The sequence below is a fragment of the Hippopotamus amphibius genome, chromosome 8, assembly GCF_030028045.1.
Source record: "Hippopotamus amphibius kiboko isolate mHipAmp2 chromosome 8, mHipAmp2.hap2, whole genome shotgun sequence".
NCBI classification, from domain to species: domain Eukaryota; kingdom Metazoa; phylum Chordata; class Mammalia; order Artiodactyla; family Hippopotamidae; genus Hippopotamus; species Hippopotamus amphibius.
Window position 1 is genome coordinate 305,807 of NC_080193.1, and position 19,699 is coordinate 325,505.

Consider the following 19,699-nt stretch of genomic DNA (forward strand, 5'->3'; position numbering starts at 1 on the left):
CCTCGCCAGCGGGTTCTGGGACGCCCATGGTCCGAGGTTGTGCTGGGCCTGGCAGGAAGCAGGGAGCCCGGGTCAGAGCCCCACGCACCACAGGGAGGGAGCCGGCTGCTTCCGGCCAGTCTTGGATTAATGGCTTTTAATTTAGAATTTAATCAATGTGGCTCCTCTCCAGAGAGCTGGATGCTCTGGTCTGGGAGGGAGTCGTGTGATCTGTGAGTGGGGTGGGCAGGGGGCCCACGACGCCTCTCCAGGCCCCGCCCTGGCCGCACCCTGACTTGCTCTGGTTTGCCTACAGCCAGCCGGCGTCCTGGTCATGGAGGACTGCAACGTGCACTCGGCTGCCAGCATCCTGGCCTCGGTGAAGGAGCAGGAGGCCCGCTTCGAGAGGCTGACGCGGGCACTGGAGCAGGAGCGGCGCCATGTCGCCCTGCAGCTGGAGCGTGCCCAGCAGCCTGGCGTGGGCAGCGGTGGTGTGGGCACCGGGCAGCCCCTGTCGATGGCCTGGCAACAGCTTGTGCTGCAGGTAACAGCCCAGGGACTCAGGAGGGATGAAAATGGCCAAGTAGGTAAACAATCAAGGGGCCTAGGTGGACCACAAGCCAGCATGCAATGGCTTATCGCAAGACCTCCGGGGGCCCCTGGGGTGGGAAAGGAAGCAGGATTTCAGCCCCCTTGGGTAGGTAGGACCTCATGTGGCAAATGGGCAGGACACAGCCCAACCCACAGAAGAGCACTTTCCACTTGTGTGAGCCCTCGGGGCGCAGGCAGCTGGGCAGGGTCTGTTCTGGGTGGCTCAGCAGTCGGCCTGATGACACTGAGGGTTTGGCTTCCATGGAGTTTCCCTGCCTTTGTTGCCTGCGTCGGTCAGCGGGTCAGCCCCAGGGAAGGCTTGAGCGGGGCTGGGGCTCTGCCTGCAGCCCAGAGGGTGACTGGCTGTCACCCCTGCTCAACCCCGGGAGGTATAGAGCCTGGTCTGCTCTTGGCCGGGCCCTGAGAACGCTGAAGTTGGGATGTCCAGTCCAGTCGGGCTTGCTGGACTCATCCCCACACAAGCTGTGCCCCAGTGCCAAGCCTGCAGTTGGGGCCACAGCGCCTGGCTCCTGGGGTGCTGGGGGTGGGGAGGGAACACCGCCCCTGGAGTTTGCTGCGGTTGTTGGAGTTCCTGTGATTGACTGAGGTGCAGGGCAGGGCAAGCGTAGGGCTCCAGGGAGCCAGATGGGGTGCTGGCCGCGTGGCCTGGCACACACATGCTGGCGGCGTGGGGCAGCCTGGGCCTCTGTGGCTGGAGAGGAAGGGAGCGGATCACGGGTCTTGGCTGAGACTGGCCCAGCGGCCTAGCCTCGCCTCACCTGAGCGTGCGGGGCTCAGAGGCAGGGGTCTGTGTCATGCTGGGGCACCTGGCCAGGGACTGCCCCCAAGCCTTGATGTCCTCACCTGCCAGCGGGCTGTCCACATGCACAGCCGAGCACAGTCCACGATCAGAGCCGAAGAGACACCTCCAGACACACTGCGTCTTTCCCAGCTGGCCGGTGTTGAGGTGGCCGCACAGCCAGCTCACGGGAGGCTGGAACTGAGGCCAGGTGGGTGTGGCCCCCTGGACCCCAGGCACTCCAAAGGGTGAGGCCTACACCCCCAAACATGGGGAGCAAAACAGCCTGGCTGGGCCACATGGGGACAGCAGCAACCCATGACCCCAAGGCCACTCTTCAGGCGACAGGAGCTCTTTGCAACCCTCCCAGGCCGGAAGGAGCTCTGGCCTGCAGCCCAGAGGGCACTGCTGAGGGTCAGTGCCCCCGCGGGAAGACGTTCCCACAGCCTGGAGCTGCCCCAGCCTCCTGAGGGCTGCAGCCTGAAGATCAGGCCACCACCCTCCCCGCCCACTGCCCCTCCCCACCGAAGGCCCTCTAGGCCTGCCGTTGGTTTTCTGTCTCTTGGGAGGAGATGGTTTCTCAGGCTGAGATCAGAGAGAGTGTGTTCCCAGGGCTGTGGCTGGAGTAGCAGGACTTATGGGGACACTGGGGGAGGCAGGGCCACATCCAGTGGGCCAGGCCTGGCAGCCTCTGTGCCAGACCTGCTTCCCAGACTCATCTCAGCAGGTGGTGCCTCGTGACGCCCTCCCCCCCGTGAGCCATGGCTGCCTGGACCTGGTCCTCAGGGTCAGAGCCCGGATCTGCGAGGCTTGGAGGCTGGTGGCAAGGCAGGTAGCTGGGGCTGGCGACCTGAGAGTCCGGGGGGCTGCTCCACGGCCCTGGCTGCCTGCCCTTCCATCCTCCAGCAGAAACGGTCGCCTCCTCCGGGAGCAGGCTGGCCCTCACCCAACGTGTGTGTGGGGTGGGGGGGGGGACACCTTTAGGGGCTGGGCCAAGTTGGGGATGTGGCTGGGGCACTAGCAGATGGTGCAGTGTGGGAGAAGGCGGAAGCGACTCACACGTGAGCATCCAGGCCAGGCTCCCTCAGGGCAGAGGCACCGTCTCCTGCTCCCGCCCTGGGTGGCTGCGTGGATGGAAGTTGCAGGGAGCCAGTGGTGAGGACAGCTCGGGGAAAACTGAGGCTCAGGGGGACATGCAGTGGACACCCAGAGTGCTTGAGCATGCTGGCGGCGTGGCCTATGTGCATGGTGTGTCCTGGCAGAGGAGTGGGGTCCGGGGAGAAGCAGGTGGAAGCAGCAAGCCGAGGCCAGGGCCTCCCTCTCGCGCAGCCCGCTGAACCTCTGTGGGCCGGCCCAGCTTCTTCATCTCCGAGCCTGAGTCCCTTGTCCTTGATGTGAGAGCCAGTGGCTTGCCTTTGTGGGGTATGACCCAAGAGGGCCCCAACTCAGACCCTCCCCATCTACGCTTCCCTTTGGTGGAGCTGGACCCCCAGGGTGGGGCCGCACCTCCATGCCAGGATGCTGGGGGTGGGGCGTGCACGCTGATCAGCCTGGTTCTCCAACCACCCCTTCCCAGTAGATGAAAGACACGGAGGAGAGAGGGTGAGGACAGCTGGGCTCAGCGAGATTTCCCCCAAGGCAGCGAGCAGGTGTGCTCCCTCCGCTCCCTGTGATCTGCTCTGACACCTCTCAGAGGATGGCGGACCCCTGGGCCTTGATGGGGAGAACCCAAGGCAAAGTGGGTCAGTGCAGGCCTGGGTAGAGCTCTGTGCCGACGCTTACTGGCCGGGTGCTGGGGGTGGGCGAGGGCCTGGGGCTGGGAGACCTAAGAGACATCGCTGCCACTGCCGTCTCAGCGGCCGCCATTTCACAGCTGGGGAAACTGAGCCGGAGCCGGGATGGGCCGCTTGCGCCAGGAGGATGGCCTCGTGCGCTGCCCCGGCCGCAGGGGCCCCTGTGCGGCCAGAACTGGTTCTTCACCTGCAGGGGGAGGGCTTGGGCAAATCGAGGCCTGGGACGGAGGCCTGGGCGGGAAAATGCCACCCCCGCGGTAGCGCGGTGGGGAAGGGGCGCCCCGACGGGCCGCAGGGGCGGAGCGCGACCCGGGCCGCGGGCTGCAGGGGCCCCGCCCCGCGCCGGTTGGGGCGGGACCTCGCCCCGCCCAGGTGGCCGCCCGCGGCCCCGCCCCTCCCGAGCGCCGCCCCGTCCGATTGGCCGTCATCCGCCCCGCCCCAGCGCGGCCCCGCCCGATTGGCCGCGCGCCGCCCCGCCCCGCCCCGCCCCGCCCCGCCCGATTGGCCGCGCGCCGCCGCCCCGCCAGGTCCGCCCCGCGCGGAGCGAGTCCGCCGAGCCTGAGCCGAGCGGCCGAGGCACCGGAGCCGAGCTCGGTCCAGCCTCCGCCACCGCCGGCCCGCGGCCCCCGCGCCCGGCCCGATGCCGGCCGAACTCAGACAGGTTGGAGGGACCTGAGTCCCGGGCGGGGGCACCGAACCCGGGGCCGGCGGCGGAGGGCGGGGCGCCGGCCCTCCGGGAGGACCCGCTTTTGTTCGTGGAGCCGCCGTCCGGAGGCGGCTATTGTCTGCGCCCCGGGGCCGGGGCCGGGGCCGGGCCGGGCGGGGCGGCGGAGGGAGCGCGCCGCCGGGGGTGCGGGGAGCGGGCCGGGGCCGGGGGTGCGCGGCGGCGGGCGCGCCCGGGGCAGGTGCCTGGGCCGGGGGCGGGCAGGGGAGCGGGGCCTGGTCTGCGGAGGGCGGCGCGGCTGGGCCTGCCCCACGTGCCCAGGGCCCGGGCTGTGGGGGCCGCGCAGGAGCTTCCGAGCTCTCATGCTAGCCGGGTCCGCCGCGGCAGCGCACGTGGAGGGCGGGCTGGGGGACCACGGCCCTGCCCACGTGTGGAGGCGGAGGGGGGCTTCCTCCCCGCACCAGCTGGGGGAAGGCTCGCGGGCAGGCTGCACGCTCACTTAGAGGGGCGGGGTCCACTGACAGGTGGGGACACTGAGGCAGGGTGGAGGGACAAGAGGTAGGTCTGGTACACACCTGCCCACCTGGACAGCGAGGTGCCCACCTGCCCCCAAGATGGAGGAGCCAGCTCAGGGGAGCGGGGGGAGTCTGGGGCCACGGTGTGCCTGATGAGTGTGAGTTGGGGTGGGTGGTGTCCCACCCTGCTGTCACCCACGAGCTTGCTGCCCCAGTCTGCTGGACACCCACTGCCCCTTGAGCTCTGGGCCACTCAGCCTGGGGCTGCCCCCTCGCAGGTGGACTGCTGCTGTGGAGAGGGGGAGCTCCCGGCCAGCCAGGGCTGGGGCTGCCACTGTGACGGCCGAGGATTTGCTCCCCGGAGGGAGATGCTTGCCTGGCTCGGTCTGGACGCCACCCAGGATGGCCACACTGGGGGGACTGCTGTCCCGCCACCCCTCTGTTCATTCATCTAGCAACAGCCACTGTGCTCTCCGGGGGCCAGGACGGGGGGTGGTGGGAGCCAGGGGTGGGGTCCCACCGTGATCCTTTCCACGTGTGCTGGCGGAGCTGCCGACACCCTGCTCCCCGTGACCCAGCCCACGGTGCTCGCCTGTGGCAGTGCAGGTGGATGCGGGCCTCTGGGGCCCCCGTCCAGCCGCCCGCCGGTCGTGACTTGGCTTGTTTTCTCTGTCCCCTCCTCCGCCATCCCCATGTGCACCCCCGATGCTGCTGTGGGCTTTTGCCCAGGGGGTGGCCCCTCTGTACCTGTCCCGCGTCTCGTTTTTCTATGCTTCACACTCCTTAGATAACCCTAACCCTGTCCACTTTTCTGGGGTACTGGTCACTCCCACCCCTACTTGGAGTCCTGGGCTAGGCCCCTCCCACAAGTTCGAGGGAGCTTATGAGAAACCCGAGTACCGGACAGCAGCCCGTTGCCAGGCCAGGCCCAGGGGTCCTGGACCAATTGGACCATGGTCGGGAGGACCACGGGACAGATATGGGCCCTGGGGAGAGGTGATGCGAGGCTGGACAGTCATCCCAGTGAGAGAGGCAAGGATGGGGCCAGGGCCGAGGAAGGGCGAAGAGAGGCCGTTGACAGGACTTGGTGGGATTGGGGTGTGGGGGAGGCTGCAGGTGGTGTTCACGTCTAGGGTGGGGGGGACATCTGGGGCTGCAGGGCCGGGGGTCGCTGAGGGTGGGCTGGCCTGGGTAGGTGGACATGGGCCACGGGGCGCTAGAGCAGGGCCTTGAGGCCGGAAGAGGATCCAGGCAGCTTGGTGTGCAGCCTCTGTTGAGCGCTGACTGTGTCTTGGTTATCAGTTGGTCTGTGACCCCATGTCCTCCCCCCAGAGGTGTTTTGAGGCACAAGCCACAGGTGGGCCTTGGGCTCCTTCGACGCTCGGCCTCGGGCCCCCGCCTGCCGGCTCCAAGACCGCCATGGTGGACGCCGGGGCCGGGGGGGGGGGGGGGGGGGGAGGGTTGAGGGAGTCTGGACACGCGGGTAGGAGGCCGGGGAGGTCACGGGGATGTGAGCGCTGGGCGCTGTCAGGAGGGCCTGCACACCGACGTGCCTGGGCCTGGGGGCCGGGCTGGGGGCCGGCGTGCACACGTGTATGTGCGCACGTGTGTCCAGGTCCCTGTCTTCATGCGTGTGCCCAGGCGTGTGTAATGGGGGCCAGGCCTCCCCATGATTTCCAGCTGACTCATGCGCCCGCCTCCCTGCCCACCGGGGTGAAGTCATCGCCATTTTTAGCTCCCTGAGGTCATGTGCCAGTGGGGGCTCTCGGGGCCTCGGGATCCCGCTGCCGGGCTGCCCGGACGCTGCGGGGTTGCCAGGCCTTGCGGGGCCCCTGGCTCTCCTGGACTCCTTCCCCTCTTCCCTCCGATTCTGCACTGTGTCTGCAGCTGCAGGGAGAGGCAGCAGCCCGGCCCCAGGGGCGCTGAGGCCTGAGGTGTGTGCCCCTGTGCCACCCTCTAGCAGCCCAGGCCTGGCCCGGGGGTAGGGGGCTCTTCTCAGAGAGGGTTAATGTATGCACACTTACTGAGGGGCCCATCCCACGGGCAGTGTCCTGGACAACCTGGTCCCCTCCTGCCAGTCCTGTGCCCTGCCCTCCTTGGGCTTGTAGCCGTGGGGGCCTTACTGCCCCCGCAGTGCCAGCCGAGCAGAGAGCTCACTGCCTGACACACTTTTGCCCCCACAGTTGCCAGGTGCAGATGGGGTGGCCCAGGCCGCAGCAGGGGCAGGCTGTCCCTGAACCTCTGCTCTAGAACTGCCCCAGCTGCCCAGCGCCCTCAGAGAAGAGCCAGGCCACCCTGCCCGGCCACTCACCAGCACGTCCCCACCCCGGGCCTCCGTTTGCTTCTCTTGCCCAGGGAACAGCGTCCCTCCTTCCTGGCCAGGGCCCCAGCAGGCATGCTACTCGCATTCTAGGGCTGGGAAGGTGGCGGCCAAGGCTGTGGCCCTGGAGGGTGTCACGTGGCTGAAAGGCCTTCTCCGTGGACGCCTGAAATCCCCCGTGAGCATTTTGTGCAGTTCTGGGTCATCCTCTCCCCTCTGTCAGGCCTCAGTTTCCCTTCTTGTAAAATCACATATTGTCGTCCAAGGCCCTGCTTCTGGGGAGGGGGCACGTTCTGTGACCTCTTCTTCTGTCACCAGGGCCTGAGGGATACTCCTAGCAGGTTGGTGCAGGCTTTTCCCTGGACCCCTGAAGAGGCTGTAGGGGCCCAGAACCTCAACATGTGCAACTAGCAGGGCATGCATTCCTCTAGGACAGGACCCCAAGCTGGGAGAGGCAGGCCCCGAGGGCAGCTCTGGACACCATGCCTTGCAGGCTCCCGGGGCCGGGAGCAGAGCAGGGCTCTGGCGCCAGGCAGGTGCGGGCTGGGCTGCTGGCCTTCCCTGGGCCTCAGCGCCCTGTCTGTGCGGGCCTTGAGGGTCTGGGGCCCAGGTGGGGACCCATCCCACAAAGCACAGGCCTGGGCGCTGAAGCAGGGCCTGTCCTCCTGCTGACCCGGCCCCGGCTGCCCGAGAACGTGCTCCCCCGCGCCCGCCCACGGGGGCTTGGGCTTCAGCTCCTACCCGTCCTGGCCAGGTGCTGATCCTGGGATGCTGGCGTGGTGTGGAGGACCCAGGTGGTCAGAGGCCTGGGTCCCCGTGCCACTCAGCATAGCAGGGGTCCAGCCCAGCTGTGCTGTGGGCTGGCCTGTTCTCTCTGAGCCGCAGTTTTCCCACTGGCGAGTCTGGCCAGCAGGCCCATGAGATTTAGAAGAGCCTCTTTCCAGCGCCGTCTTGCCTTCCGGGATGTTGGGGAGGGGGGCTGAGAGCCGAGGGCCAAGGCTGGGGAGACCCAGGGTGTGTGCGGGGAGGGGACACCAGGGTTACCATCACGGATCAGGTGGGCCCCGCTGGCCTGCATCTACCCGCTCTGGACTCTGATATGACACCCAGGGCCCCAGTGAGGTAGCGCCAGGCCGTGCCCACTCAGCACCCCAAGAGTATCCGGGCCGGAAGGAGCGAGGGTATTTTGGTGCTCTGAGTGTGCAGAGCATTCTGGGAATTGGGTATTTCTGTCCTGCGAAGGTGTCTGGCTGGCCTTGGGGATGGCAGGAGCCTGGGTGTGGCCACAGGGAGTCAGTGCTGAAACTGCCACCCTCTGCACTCAAGGTTTCTGGGGTGGGCAGACAGGAGGCCCTGGACAGCAGGAGAGCCCATGGGTGATGAGTGATGTCAGGAATGTGTCCTGTGGGTCCTTGGGCCTCCAGGAGCTGTGGCAGCCGGGCTTACAGCTCAGACAGGGCTGCCCCAGGCCGCACCGCTGGGGCCGGGGCCTCATCCACGAGCTCAGCACAAGGAGGCCCCGGGACGGGGACCAGCCCCTTGACTTTTAGAGGCAGGAATGTGCTGTCCTCCTCAGCAGCCCGGCCGGGACAGGCCCTGGGGCAGCGGGGAGGAGGCCCGCCAGCGTTCAGGCCAGCACCGGCGCCTGCACCCCAGAGCTGCTGAGCACGGGGTCCTCCCACTGACACCTGCCCCCTCGCCCAGGAGCAGAGCCCCGGCAGCCAGGCCTCACTGGCCGCGATGCCAGAGGCACCCGAGGTGCTGGAGGAGACAGTGACGGTGGAAGAGGACCCCGGCACCCCCACCTCCCACGTGTCCATCGTGACATCCGAAGACGGCACCACTCGGCGCACCGAGACCAAGGTACACCTCGCCCGGCCTGCCGCGGGCCGCCCGCCACCCGGGGCAGGGCTGAGGCCGCCCTGGCCCCTCTGGCCGCCAGCCCACCGGCCGCTCCACCCGCAGGTCACCAAGACGGTCAAGACCGTGACCACGCGAACGGTGCGCCAGGTGCCCGTGGGCCCCGACGGCCTCCCGCTGCTGGACGGCGGCCCCCCGCCGGGCCCCTTCGCCGACGGCGCCCCGGACCGGCACTTCCTGCTGCGCGGGGGCGGCCCGGCCGCCGCGCTCTCCCGCGCCCGCCTCGCCGGCTTTCCCGACGAGCCCCGCGCCGCCCCCGGCTACGGCAGCCTGCCCCGCGGGCCGGGCGTGCGGCCCCCACGCGGAGGCGCCCCGGGCCCCGGCGACGGCCGCTTCACGCTGCCCGGCCGCCGGGAGCCCTTCCCCGCGGGCCCCGAGCCTGGGCCGCCGGCCGGCCGCTCCCAACCCGAGCGCTTCCAGGCGGAGCCGTATGGCCTGGAGGACGACGCTCGCAGCCTGGCCGCGGACGACGAGGGGGGCCCGGAGCTGGAGCCGGACTACGGCACCGCCGCGCGGAGGAGGCCGGACTGCGCGCGGGGCCTGCGCCCCAGGTGAGCCCCGGGCGCCGCCGCTGCCGCCGGGAAGTCCTCCCGGAAGTCTGCCTTCCCCTCCGTGCCGCGGAGTACCGCGCGGGCCGTCGCACTGCCAGGCCGCGCTCGTCACGCACACGTTAGTTTGAATTGGCCTTGGCTCTTCTCGGGGACAGGGGCAAGAGCCGGCTCTGGCTGGGGGTTGGCCCTGGGCACCCTCCCTGTGGGTCTGGAGAGGGAGAAGCTGGGGAGGTGCCCACGCCTGCTGCCCCTGCTCCAGCCAGATGGCCCGGGAGACACGAGGCCAAGGGGCTGCTGGCGTTTTTCTGAGCTTGGGCCCCAGCCCCTGCCGTGTACAGGAGCACCCGGAACCCGGGCCCCCGGCCCTGCCTTTCCCTGTGCAGCCTCTGCTTCTGTCTCCTGCCCTCAGCTTCTCTGTCAAGTAGGAACGTGACCACCGCCTGGGTCTGGGTTGTGCAGTGTGACCCCAGGCGAGACACGTGCCCACCCCCAGCCCCAATCCCCCACCTGGGAAACGGGTTTGACATCTTGTGCCCTGGGGAGCGGGTGGCCCGAGGCCCCTCAGCTGGTCATACCAGGCAGGCTGTGTGCGAGGGGTGCACCAGCCAGACGTGGCCTCACGGGGGAGGTGGAACCCCAGTCGCAGACAGATGTTTCATACAACACATTTTGCTGGGAGTCAGGGCAGCTCTCTGGTGACGGGAGTGAGTGAGCTCCCTGTCTGGGAGGGATGCGAGCTCTGATGACATTGGCTGGGGTTTGGCTCCATCGCTGGCTGTGAGTCAGTTTTTGCTGGGTCAGGCGTGACCCTCAGCACTGACGATGCTCTAGCCCTGCCCTGGGGGTTCACGGTTCCCTGGAGAAGGTGTAATGGGGCCACGTGGGGGCAGGGCTGGCAGCCGCGAGAGGACGGTCACGCGCCGTGCTCGCCTGCACAGGGCCTACGAGGACGTGGCGGATGATGGCGGCGAGCTGATGGAGGAGCGGCCCCCCTTCCTGGCCGCGACTGCACCCCTGGCCCAGCCGGAACGCGGCAGCCTGGGCAGCCTGGACCGGGCGGTGCGGCGCTCCCCCTCGGTGGACAGTGCCCGCAAGGAGCCGCGCTGGCGGGACCCCGAGCTGCCCGAGGTGCTGGCCATGCTGCGGCACCCCGTGGACCCCGTGAAGGCCAACGCGGCCGCCTACCTGCAGCACCTGTGCTTCGAGAACGAGGGCGTCAAGCGCCGCGTGCGACAGCTGCGGGGGCTGCCACAGCTCGTGGCTCTGCTGGACCACCCGCGGGCGGAGGTGCGGCGCCGGGCCTGCGGGGCGCTGCGCAACCTCTCCTACGGCCGGGATGCGGACAACAAGGCCGCCATCCGGGACTGCGGCGGCGTGCCCGCCCTGGTGCGCCTGCTGCGGGTTGCCCGGGACAGCGAGGTCCGCGAGCTCGTCACAGGTGAGGCGCCCGGCCGCCTGGCCGTGCTGGGTCTCCGCCTCTGGACGTGGCCGCCGCAGGGGGGGCTGGCGCCGGCCCCCTCCCCGCCGGCCCTCGTGTCCCCACCGTGACTCCTCTGGGTCCCGCCTCCCTGGTCGGCCCCCACCCCAGCAGGGCAGCGGTGGGGACCCGTGGCTGGGCAGTTCACGTGACGACCACCTCTCGACATGGCCTCAGGAGCGTTGCCCCACCTGCCTGGGTAGCTGGGAAGGTGTGGGGAAAAGATGGCGCCTGCCAGCCCCAGGCTCCCTGCCGGCCCCTCGGGGGCTCCTTCCCCGCTGGGGGGTCCCCCCTGGGTGTGGGGTGTGCGTCTCCCCCACGCCAGAGTGGCACCCAGGACCTCCTGTGGCTCTTTGTCTCCTGCCTTCTGGTTTGAGCTGGGGCCCAAGGAGGGTGGGGTGGGTCCTGAGTGGGTCCCGTGGGGAGAAGGGGGGACAGGGCCTGAGGTCAGCACGGGCGGGTCCATGGCGCCCCGTAGGCACCCTCTGGAACCTGTCGTCCTACGAGCCCCTGAAGATGGTCATCATTGACCACGGCCTGCAGACGCTGACCAGCGAGGTCATTGTGCCGCACTCGGGCTGGGAGCCAGAGCCCAACGAGGACTCCAAGCCTCGGGACGCCGAGTGGACGACTGTCTTCAGGAACACGTCGGGCTGCTTGAGGTGTGGGAGGGGTCGCCCAGGGCTTTTCCCAGCCGAGGGGGCAGGATCGGGGCGCCAGCGCCTGCACGCACCCCTGGGGACAGCCACGTCCCCGTGTCCCAGATACGTGGAAGACAGCCATCCACCTAGGCCTCGGCGTCAGAGCCAGGTCACAGTTCCTGCCCGAGTCCTGAGGATGGGTCTGATGGGGCTGTCCTCCCCTCCACGGGCAGCCTCTGGACATCCGCCACCCTCCCACGTACCCCTCCTCCAGCCCCGCCCAGCCTCAGCCCATCCCCGTGACAGCCGGGGAGGAGGGCCAGGAGCCTCATCTCCAGGGTGCCTCAGGGGCCTCATCCCACCTCCTCGTGACCCCTGCCCTCCCCCTGACCCTTGCAGGCCCTGCAGAGACCACAGACAGTCCTGAGTCCCCTCGGTCATGCCTGTCCATCAGGATGTCCCCCTGTGGCCCTCTGGGGTCCCAACCGCACTGCAGGGTAGAGCCCTGAGCGGCACAGATCCAGGCCTCTGGAGCTACTTCTGTCCCTTTGCAATTCAGCGAGGAGTCAGGGGAGCCCCCCGCCCCAGCACACAGGCCAGGCCAGGGACCCCTCCCGGGATCGCCGCGGTCCGCCACTGCCGAGCCACGTTCACGGCCAGCCTCCCGTCATCTGTTAGCAGCCCTAACAGCGTGGCGTGGAGCACATTTTGCAGATGAGAGGAGACCCCAGAGCTGGGTGGGGGCTGGGGGATTCCCGTGGGAGCTGGGGTCGCAGGGCTTGCCCTTGGCCACCCAGGAACGTGAGCTCGGATGGTGCAGAGGCCAGGCGGCGACTCCGTGAGTGTGAGGGGCTGGTGGACGCACTCCTGCACGCCCTGCAGTCGGCCGTGGGCAGAAAGGACACGGACAACAAGGTGGGCGGAGGGCCTCAGGCGGGGTCCATCTTGCAGCTTCCCGCAGAGGGTTGGGGGACAGAGCCGGAGCCCGGGACTGTCTGGGCAGCACAGGGGACGGGTGTGTGTTCTGGGGCGGCAGGTGTGCTCCGGCGCCCTGGACCAGGTCCCACGCGTGGGTGCTCCTCCTCCTCCTCCTCCCTCGGCCTCTCCCTGGGTGTCGCCTGAGTGGGCCCCTAACCCAGGCCTCCCTGCTCTGCACCCTTCCGCACTCACGGGCTGTGGCGTCTTCCCCGCGAGGGCTGGCGCCCCGTGCCCCCCGGCGCTGCCCCAGCCCCGCTCTCCCCGCAGTCGGTGGAGAACTGCGTGTGCATCGTGCGGAACCTCTCCTACCACGTGCACAAGGAGGTGCCGGGGGCCGGCAGGTACCAGGAGGCCGAGCCTGCGCCCCCAGGCGGTGCCGTGAGCGCCCAGCGCCGGAGGAGGGAGGACGCCGGATGCTTTGGTGGCAAGAAGGCCAAAGGTGTGTGGGTGGGACTGGGGTACCCCTCTAGGACTCCGATCGAAGGCCCTCCCTGCCCATGGCGGCCACAGTCAGGGAGCCGCAGAGGGCACCCAGGGGCAGGAGGGAACCTGCACGGTGGGCCCCCCGGTGTCCGGACCCAGGCCCTCAGCTCCAGGAAGGGCCTGGGGGCCCGAGTGTGGAAAGTGTCGAGGACAGCACCGCCTTCTGGCGTTGGCAGGGCACCCGAGGAGCCCGGGGGCAGCACCCCACCCGCTCACACCATCCCCGCCTCCAGTGGGGCTGCCGGGGGTCTGCACCTCCTCCAGCTGCCCCGCCACATGGGCCTTTTCTGAGCCCCATCCCGCTGGTGGGCACTCAGCCCCCAGGAGCCATCAGGGTGAGCGCCCACGCCTCCAGGGAGGGCATGGGGGTGCTGCCGCTCAGGCTCCTCTCCTCTCTCCTGTGCTTCCTCCGGCTGCCCAGAAGAGTGGTTCCATCAAGGTAAGCTTCTGTCTGTGCTGCCACGCAGGCCTGGCGGGTGCAGTGGGCATCAGGGACCCCCTATTGCTCAGGCAGCCGTCTCCATGACAACCACAGGACCTTCCATCCTCAGGAAGGCCCCATCCCAGTCCCTTCTCCAAGCAGCCATCTCCATGACAACTGTGTGGACATGACCGCAGCAGGAATGTCAGCCCGGGGCTGCTCAGGAGGCCAAGGGGCTGTCCCTCAGCTCGGGCAGGGCTGGGCCTGAAGCAGGAGCTGGGGCAGAGCCGAGGGTGGATAGGGCCTGGGCGTGTCCGTCCCCAGGGGCCCTAGGGAGCAGAGTCTGCCCCTCGGACAGAATGGGTGAGGTGGGGCTCAGATGGAGGGACCACGCAAAGCCCCAGGAGGCTGGGTGGGGCGGGTCCCCTATCATCTGAACTCAGCTCTGCTTTCCAAGAAGAGGACGGTCCTTCATCTGAGGGAGAGGGCAGCCGGGCGGTGGTGAGCTGGTTCTCGCAGAGGTCTGCAGGCCGAGGCTGACAGGTGTTAGGTGGGGCTGCTGTAGGGGCCTGCGGGTCGGGGGGGGTCTCCTGGCCAGCAGAGCCCAGGGCCGGGTCTTGGCTCCAGCCCTGCCTCCCTGTGCAGCCAGGCGCGTCCTGTCCCGGCCAGCCCTCGGCTTCCCTGTCTGCACCTCCCTGCCCCAGCCTGGGCTCCTGGGCCCCTCCGCTCACGCACCTGGTGGCCCCAGGGAGGGGCTGCAGTGCAGCTGCCAGCACGCGCTAGATGAGTCCTGGCTGCTCGGGCAGGGCTAGGACCTCCCCCGGCCCCGCTGCCACCGCTGCCCTTTGGGTAGACCTGCCTGCCTGGACTCAGAGCGGGGCTCTGTCCCCAGGCCCCTTGGTGCCCAGTCTTGGATGTGGGGGTGCTCTTCCTCACACACACCTGCACCCTGCGGGGTCCACCTCACCTCCCACTGCCCTTCTGTTCCAGGGAAGAAGGATGGTGAGATGGACCAGAACTTTGACACTCTGGACTTGCCCAAGCGGACGGAGGCCGCCAGAGGTGAGCGGGGGAGGTGGAATCCAGGCCCAGGCCTATCTAGGAGTTACGCTTTGTGTCACCAAACAGACCTGAAGTGCCGTGGGGATCCTGTAGGGAAACTAAAGCCCACAGGTGTGGGGTTCCCTGGAGGAGTGAGCCATCCCTGGCCACCTGCTCAGGGCTCAGAATCCGGGTCTGCCACAGGTCGCGTCAGGCGGGATGTGGGAGTGGAGGCAGGGAGGAGCCAGGCACTCGGCCGCTCACACAGCAAGGAGAGGCAGGTGGGGACTGCAGCGAGGGTCCTCTGTAAAGGGCAGGGTCTCCTGTGCTAGCTGACGAGCCCAGGCTCAGTCTCAGGGGTTTCGGAGCCCCGAGGGTGCCGTCAGATCCAGTTCCGAGGCTGGGCCAGTCACCAGCTCGTGTGTGGACAGCGGTTCAAGCTTCTTGCCGCCTGTGTCTGTTGGCGCCCACTCTGTGCGGCACTGCTCTGCGGACTGGACTCCAGCCGGGCGAGAGCGGTCCGTCCTGCCAGATGCCAGCACGCAGGATGCGGCGGCCTAGCCATGGGGGGTCTGGAGGGAGAGGAACACAGGCAGAGGGACAGCCACGCGCAGGCCGTGCGGGGCGGGTGCTCGGAACGTCTGGGGAACAGGAAGCTGGTGTGGAGGGAGCGTGGGGCATGAGGACTGGGGAAGGGGTGATGACATGTGGGGATGGGGAGAGGGAGGTAATGTCCAGGGACACAGGAGCCCCCGTGTGGGGATAGACTGGGAAGGCTGCCCCGCCCTTCTCTCTGGGGCACTGTGGGACAGCTCTGCTGCCAGGCTGGGGCCTCCGCTGACGAGGGGCCAGGAGTGGCCGAGCAGCTCTGACAGGGTTGGGGGCTGTCGCTAGGGAGCCTGAGTCCTGTTCCTAGGAGAGCAGCCTGGTTGCTGCCTCCCTCAGCACCCCAGGCCTCCCAGAAGCTCCAGCTGTCAGGCAGATCCCATTTCTGTGGCAGTGGGGTCAAGGAAGAATGACCTCGCCCAAACCCACTGCCACCTCGGGGCCTGGGCTGATTCCCGTGTGCGATGGGAAGGCTTTTCCTCCCGCGTGGCTAAGGGGTGAACATGTTGGTGCTAAACCTTCCTGATGATGGTGCAGCCATCCTGGGCCCTGGGAGAGCCAAGGCGTGGGGAGGGGTGATGGGGCGGCCTGGATGACCGTGGGCTGCGGGTGCTCCGTGACCAGGCTTTGAGCTCCTGTACCAGCCCGAGGTGGTGCGCCTCTACCTGTCCCTCCTGACGGAGAGCCGGAACTTCAACACCCTGGAGGCCGCGGCCGGCGCCCTGCAGAACCTCAGCGCCGGCAACTGGGTGGTGAGAGGCCAAGCCTGGCAGGGAGGAGGCGGAGGGGATCCCAGGAGGCTTTCGGGTGGAGCCGGCGGGGGAGCTGCCGGGCAAGGGCTTTGTCTGGCGGGGAGCAGCGCGGTCCAGCCCGAGGGGGCGCTCGCGGCCCCGCTGCGCGAGTGTGCCGCGTGTCCCGCGCTGAGCACGCCCCGGCCCCCGCCGCAGTGGGCCACGTACATCCGCGCCACGGTGCGCAAGGAGCGCGGGCTGCCGGTGCTGGTGGAGCTGCTGCAGTCGGAGACCGACAAGGTGGTGCGCGCCGTCGCCATCGCCCTGCGCAACCTCTCGCTGGACCGGCGCAACAAGGACCTCATCGGTGAGGGCGGGGACCGGGGTCCGGGGCCCCGGCCGCCCGGGCCTCGCGCCCCCTTCCCGCGTCCTCACCGCCCCCCCCCCCCCCCCCCGCAGGGAGCTACGCCATGGCCGAGCTCGTGCGAAACGTGCGCAGCGCGCAGGCGCCCGCGCGGCCCGGGGCCGGTCTGGAGGAGGACACGGTGGTGGCCGTGCTCAACACCATCCACGAGATCGTGTCCGACAGCCTGGACAACGCGCGCTCGCTGCTGCAGGCCCGCGGCGTGCCCGCGCTGGTGGCGCTCGGCGCCTCCAGGTAGGGGCCGGGGGCGGGGCGGGGCCTCCGGGGCGGGGGCGGGGCCTCCGGGGCGGGGGCGGGGCCCTCCGGACCACGCGCTGAACCCCGCCCGGGCCGCAGCCAATCGGCGCGCGAGGCGAAGGCCGCGTCCCACGTGCTGCAGACGGTGTGGAGTTACAAGGAGCTGCGTGGAGCCCTACAGAGGGACGGCTGGACCAAGGCGCGCTTCCAGGTGCGGCCCGCCCGGCCCTTCCTCCCTCACGTTGCCAGGCTGGGTCCCCCGCGGGAGCACTCCTGGCCCATCCTGTCTCTTCTGTGCCTCCGTCCGCAGTCGGCCGCCGCTAACGCCAAGGGCCCTAAGGCAGCACCGAGTCCCGGAGGCTTGGACGACAGCACGCGGCCGCTGGCGGACAGGGGCCTGGGTGAGTGCGGGGCAGGGGTCCATCCCGAGGTTCAGGAGTGCCGCTCCACCTCGCTGATGGGTGGAGGGAGGCGGACCTTCCTTCCCTCCCCGCATCCTCTCCGCCCGTGGTGTTGCCCTTGGCACCAAGCTGGCGGCGGCAGTGCCAGCGGGCAGATATTAGTGATGAAGGGTACCCAGCGCTGGTCCTCCGCCACCGCTTGCCGCGAGCCAGCCGCCTGCTCCTGCCTTGCAGACAGCGAGAAGCCAGGCAGCCAGGACGTGATCCCCATGGAGGCACTCGGCCCAGGTGAGGGCAGGTTTAGGCTGCTTATTCCTTGCATGCGGAGAGCCTTCCGAGGAGGTGTGCTTGGAAAAGAGATTTGGCTTAGGGGTGCTCTGGCAGGGAGGGACGGGGCAGCCAGTGAGAGGTCTCTGCTCAGCCAGCTGGAGAGTTCTGAGCCGCCGGCGGGGAGCGGGTGAGAGGCTTCAAGGCCCACCGCAGGGGAGGGGCGGTGAGAAGGCCTGCTTCAGGGCGGGCTGGGTGGGGCCGTCTCCAGATGCACGCTGGGCTGCGAGGGAGATCCGTGCCTTGGTGTCCACCTCAGAGTCCCCTCCGGCCTCCACCCCGCAGACGGCTACTCCACCGTTGACCAAAGGGAGCGCAGGGCTCGAGGCAGTGACCCTGCAGGGGAGACCTCTGAGAAGGAACCGTGGAACGTGAGTGGCTGTGGGCAGGTGTCCATGGAGGTGGCGTGTCTTGAGGGTCACCTGGAGAGGGGCCCAGGCTGGGGCTCACCTGCAGGGCAGCTGGGCTAGGAGACCCGTTCTGGGAGTGGTCCTTCTGTCTCGGGGACCTCACATCAGAGCCAGCCTGTGGGTGCAGGTGGCTGGAAGCTCACCCACTGGGAGGGAGGGGCCGGGACAGAGGGCCGTCAGCACTCCCCTCCACACGGGCTCGCCTCCAGGGCAGCCCCTGCCCCCGCTCTGCTCCAGCCCTGCCTCTCCGAGCCCAGCTGGTTCATCTGCCCTGGCCCTCCGCCCTCCCCTTGCGTGCACCCCAGCTCTGGCGCTGCCCTACTGACCAGCCCAGCCCCCAGCCACCGGCTCCGACGAACCTGCTCTGTTCTAACGCCCTCCTGCCCACCGCCCGCCCGCTACAGCCCGAGCCCGGCAGGAAGGCTCCTCCTCCCGGGCCCAGCAGGCCCGCGGTCAGGCTGGTGGACGCTGCGGGGGACTCTAAGCCTCAGCCTGTTGACTCCTGGGTCTAGCTTGCATGCCTGGTACGTTACGTGCACATCGGGCGTTCGCGCTCTGGGCGGGGCCTTCTCTCTCTGGGCGGGGCCTTCTCTCCACGCCGGCTGCCTGCCTGCTCCGCTCTCCCCGCACGCTCCCCGCAGGGCCGCCGCTCCCCGCAGGGCCACCTCGAGCTCAGCCAGCCTGAAGGCCCAGCAAAGGGAAGCTCAGGCCGGGCGCTGAGGGAGGCCCCCCCGCCTGCAGTGCGGCTCAGGCTCTGTGCTATCATGGCCTGGAGGTCACGGGTGAGGGCAGAGGTCATCCTCCCACACCGTCCAACGTCCCAGCACAAGGCCCCCCCGGGACCCCCCGGGGCAGCTGCCCTCGTCCACACGTCCATTTACCCCGCTGCCGGGCCTGCTCAGCCTTCTCTCCCTCCTCAGGGCCTGGGCCCAGCCGTTTGCTCTTAGGGTCTGGTCTCAGAAGAAGGGAGCTCGGGGAAGGACCGCCAGGCAGCCTGCGCAGACCCCGCCGTGGAGCTGGGAGCCCGCCGGCGGCTGGGGTGGGCCGCGCCCCTCTCCCTGGAGCCGCGGGTTCTGGACGCGCCTGCCCTGCCGCCCGCGCTCCCCCCGCCTGACTCCCGGGCGAGGTCGTTTACTGACGTGGTGCTGTGTGCGCGTGGGAGCCCGGCGGGGGCGGCCCCGGGACCCTGCAGCAGGGCGAGGAGGGGGCTCGGCTCAGGGAGCCTGACCCTGAGGGTGGAGGGGCTTCCCTGGGCCCCGAGTTGGGGGCCCACACAGGGAGGCTTTGGAGGCAGCGCGCTGGGGGTCAGGCTGTGCTTGCCCCCCGACCCTGGAGGCTCGCGGCCCCTTCCCTGCGCGGCTGTGGTCCGAGGAGCCCCTCTGGGAGTGACCTTCGGCAGCAGCGGGGGACTGCTGTTCAGTGCCTGCTGTTTGTGACTTAAAACAGGAAAAAACACTGTCGAAAAGCATTAAAGACAAAACCAAAATAAGACTGTATTGGTAAACCTCTAAATTTTTGTAAGAAAAATTAAAAATTAAAAAAAGCAACAACGTAACTTCCTGTCTCCCGAGGCTCTGTTCTCTCTCTGCGAGGCACCCTGTCACCCCTGTCGTTTGCTAGGTCGGTGGAGGTGGCCCCCAGCGTGTCTGCTGTGTCCAGCCGGGGTCAGCTCCGAGGCCCTGGGGTGTTTCCCCACACGCGTCCCCTTTCTACACACAGGAGTGGGCTTGACCCTGGGTGGTTCACTGGGTCCTGAGGCCTGGGGTGGCATCCTGCCAGTGGCTGGTCTTGGGCACAGGTAGGATCAGCCAGGAGGGGTGATCCTGGGGTCTAGGACCCCAGCCTCTGCTGAGACCTGGGGGGAGCCTCCGAGGTGGCCAGAGGTCCAACCTCTCGGGGTCCGTGGGGCTAGAGCAGCAGGGTTGGGGCTGGAGGTACCTGTGGGTCCAGGTGGACGCACACCAACTCTGCTGCATCGTCTGCCAGCCGGGCGCCCGCACAGGTGCCACAGCTGGCGTGAGTCTCCTCTCTCGTCCCCAGACAAGGGCGAGGGGGCGTGGGGACGGTGCTTCCACTCAGAGCCACACGCGGGCGCCGAGAGGCTGGGCACTGCTGCAGGGCCACGGCCACCTCCCCCAGCACCTGCTTGGTCCGAGATGGGCCTGCAGGCTGGCTGACTGCCCTGTTCCGGTTTCCCAGGTGGGGCTCGCCCCAGCCTGCAGACGTAGGGCTGTAACAGGTGCCCTCGGCCTGGCCACGGGAGCAGCACGGAGCAGGGCAGGCCCCCGGCACTGCTGCGGCCAGGCCGCCGTGTTCGCATCTGGCCCGGGGGAGCAGCGTGTGGTTGGTGCGACGCTGAGGACACGGGAAAGAAGCAGCATCACAGTGGC

The 19,699-nt window shown here is 68.9% G+C and overlaps 1 protein-coding gene across 3 annotated transcripts; it reads left to right on the plus strand.

Moving 5' to 3' along the window:
- Positions 1–298: 298 nt before the first annotated feature.
- ARVCF (ARVCF delta catenin family member) lies at positions 299–18,645 on the plus strand. Of its 3 annotated transcripts, XM_057744087.1 has the most exons (18): positions 299–523; positions 8,366–8,524; positions 8,627–9,132; positions 10,071–10,570; positions 11,088–11,271; positions 12,048–12,165; positions 12,496–12,667; positions 13,133–13,150; positions 14,123–14,194; positions 15,404–15,531; positions 15,727–15,877; positions 15,970–16,168; positions 16,271–16,382; positions 16,482–16,572; positions 16,807–16,860; positions 17,185–17,270; positions 17,714–17,833; positions 18,230–18,286. In XM_057744087.1, exons 1-17 carry the CDS (start codon positions 314–316, stop codon positions 17,819–17,821), a joined length of 2,868 nt encoding a protein of 955 aa, XP_057600070.1. In that variant the 5' UTR covers positions 299–313; the 3' UTR covers positions 17,822–17,833; positions 18,230–18,286. The 3 variants fall into 3 exon arrangements, with proteins under 3 accessions (XP_057600070.1, XP_057600071.1, XP_057600072.1); XM_057744088.1 differs by lacking the exons at positions 299–523; positions 13,133–13,150 and adding an exon at positions 3,745–3,823 and having other exon boundaries at positions 17,159–17,270; positions 18,230–18,645; XM_057744089.1 differs by lacking the exons at positions 299–523; positions 13,133–13,150 and adding an exon at positions 3,745–3,823.
- Positions 18,646–19,699: the final 1,054 nt, after the last annotated feature.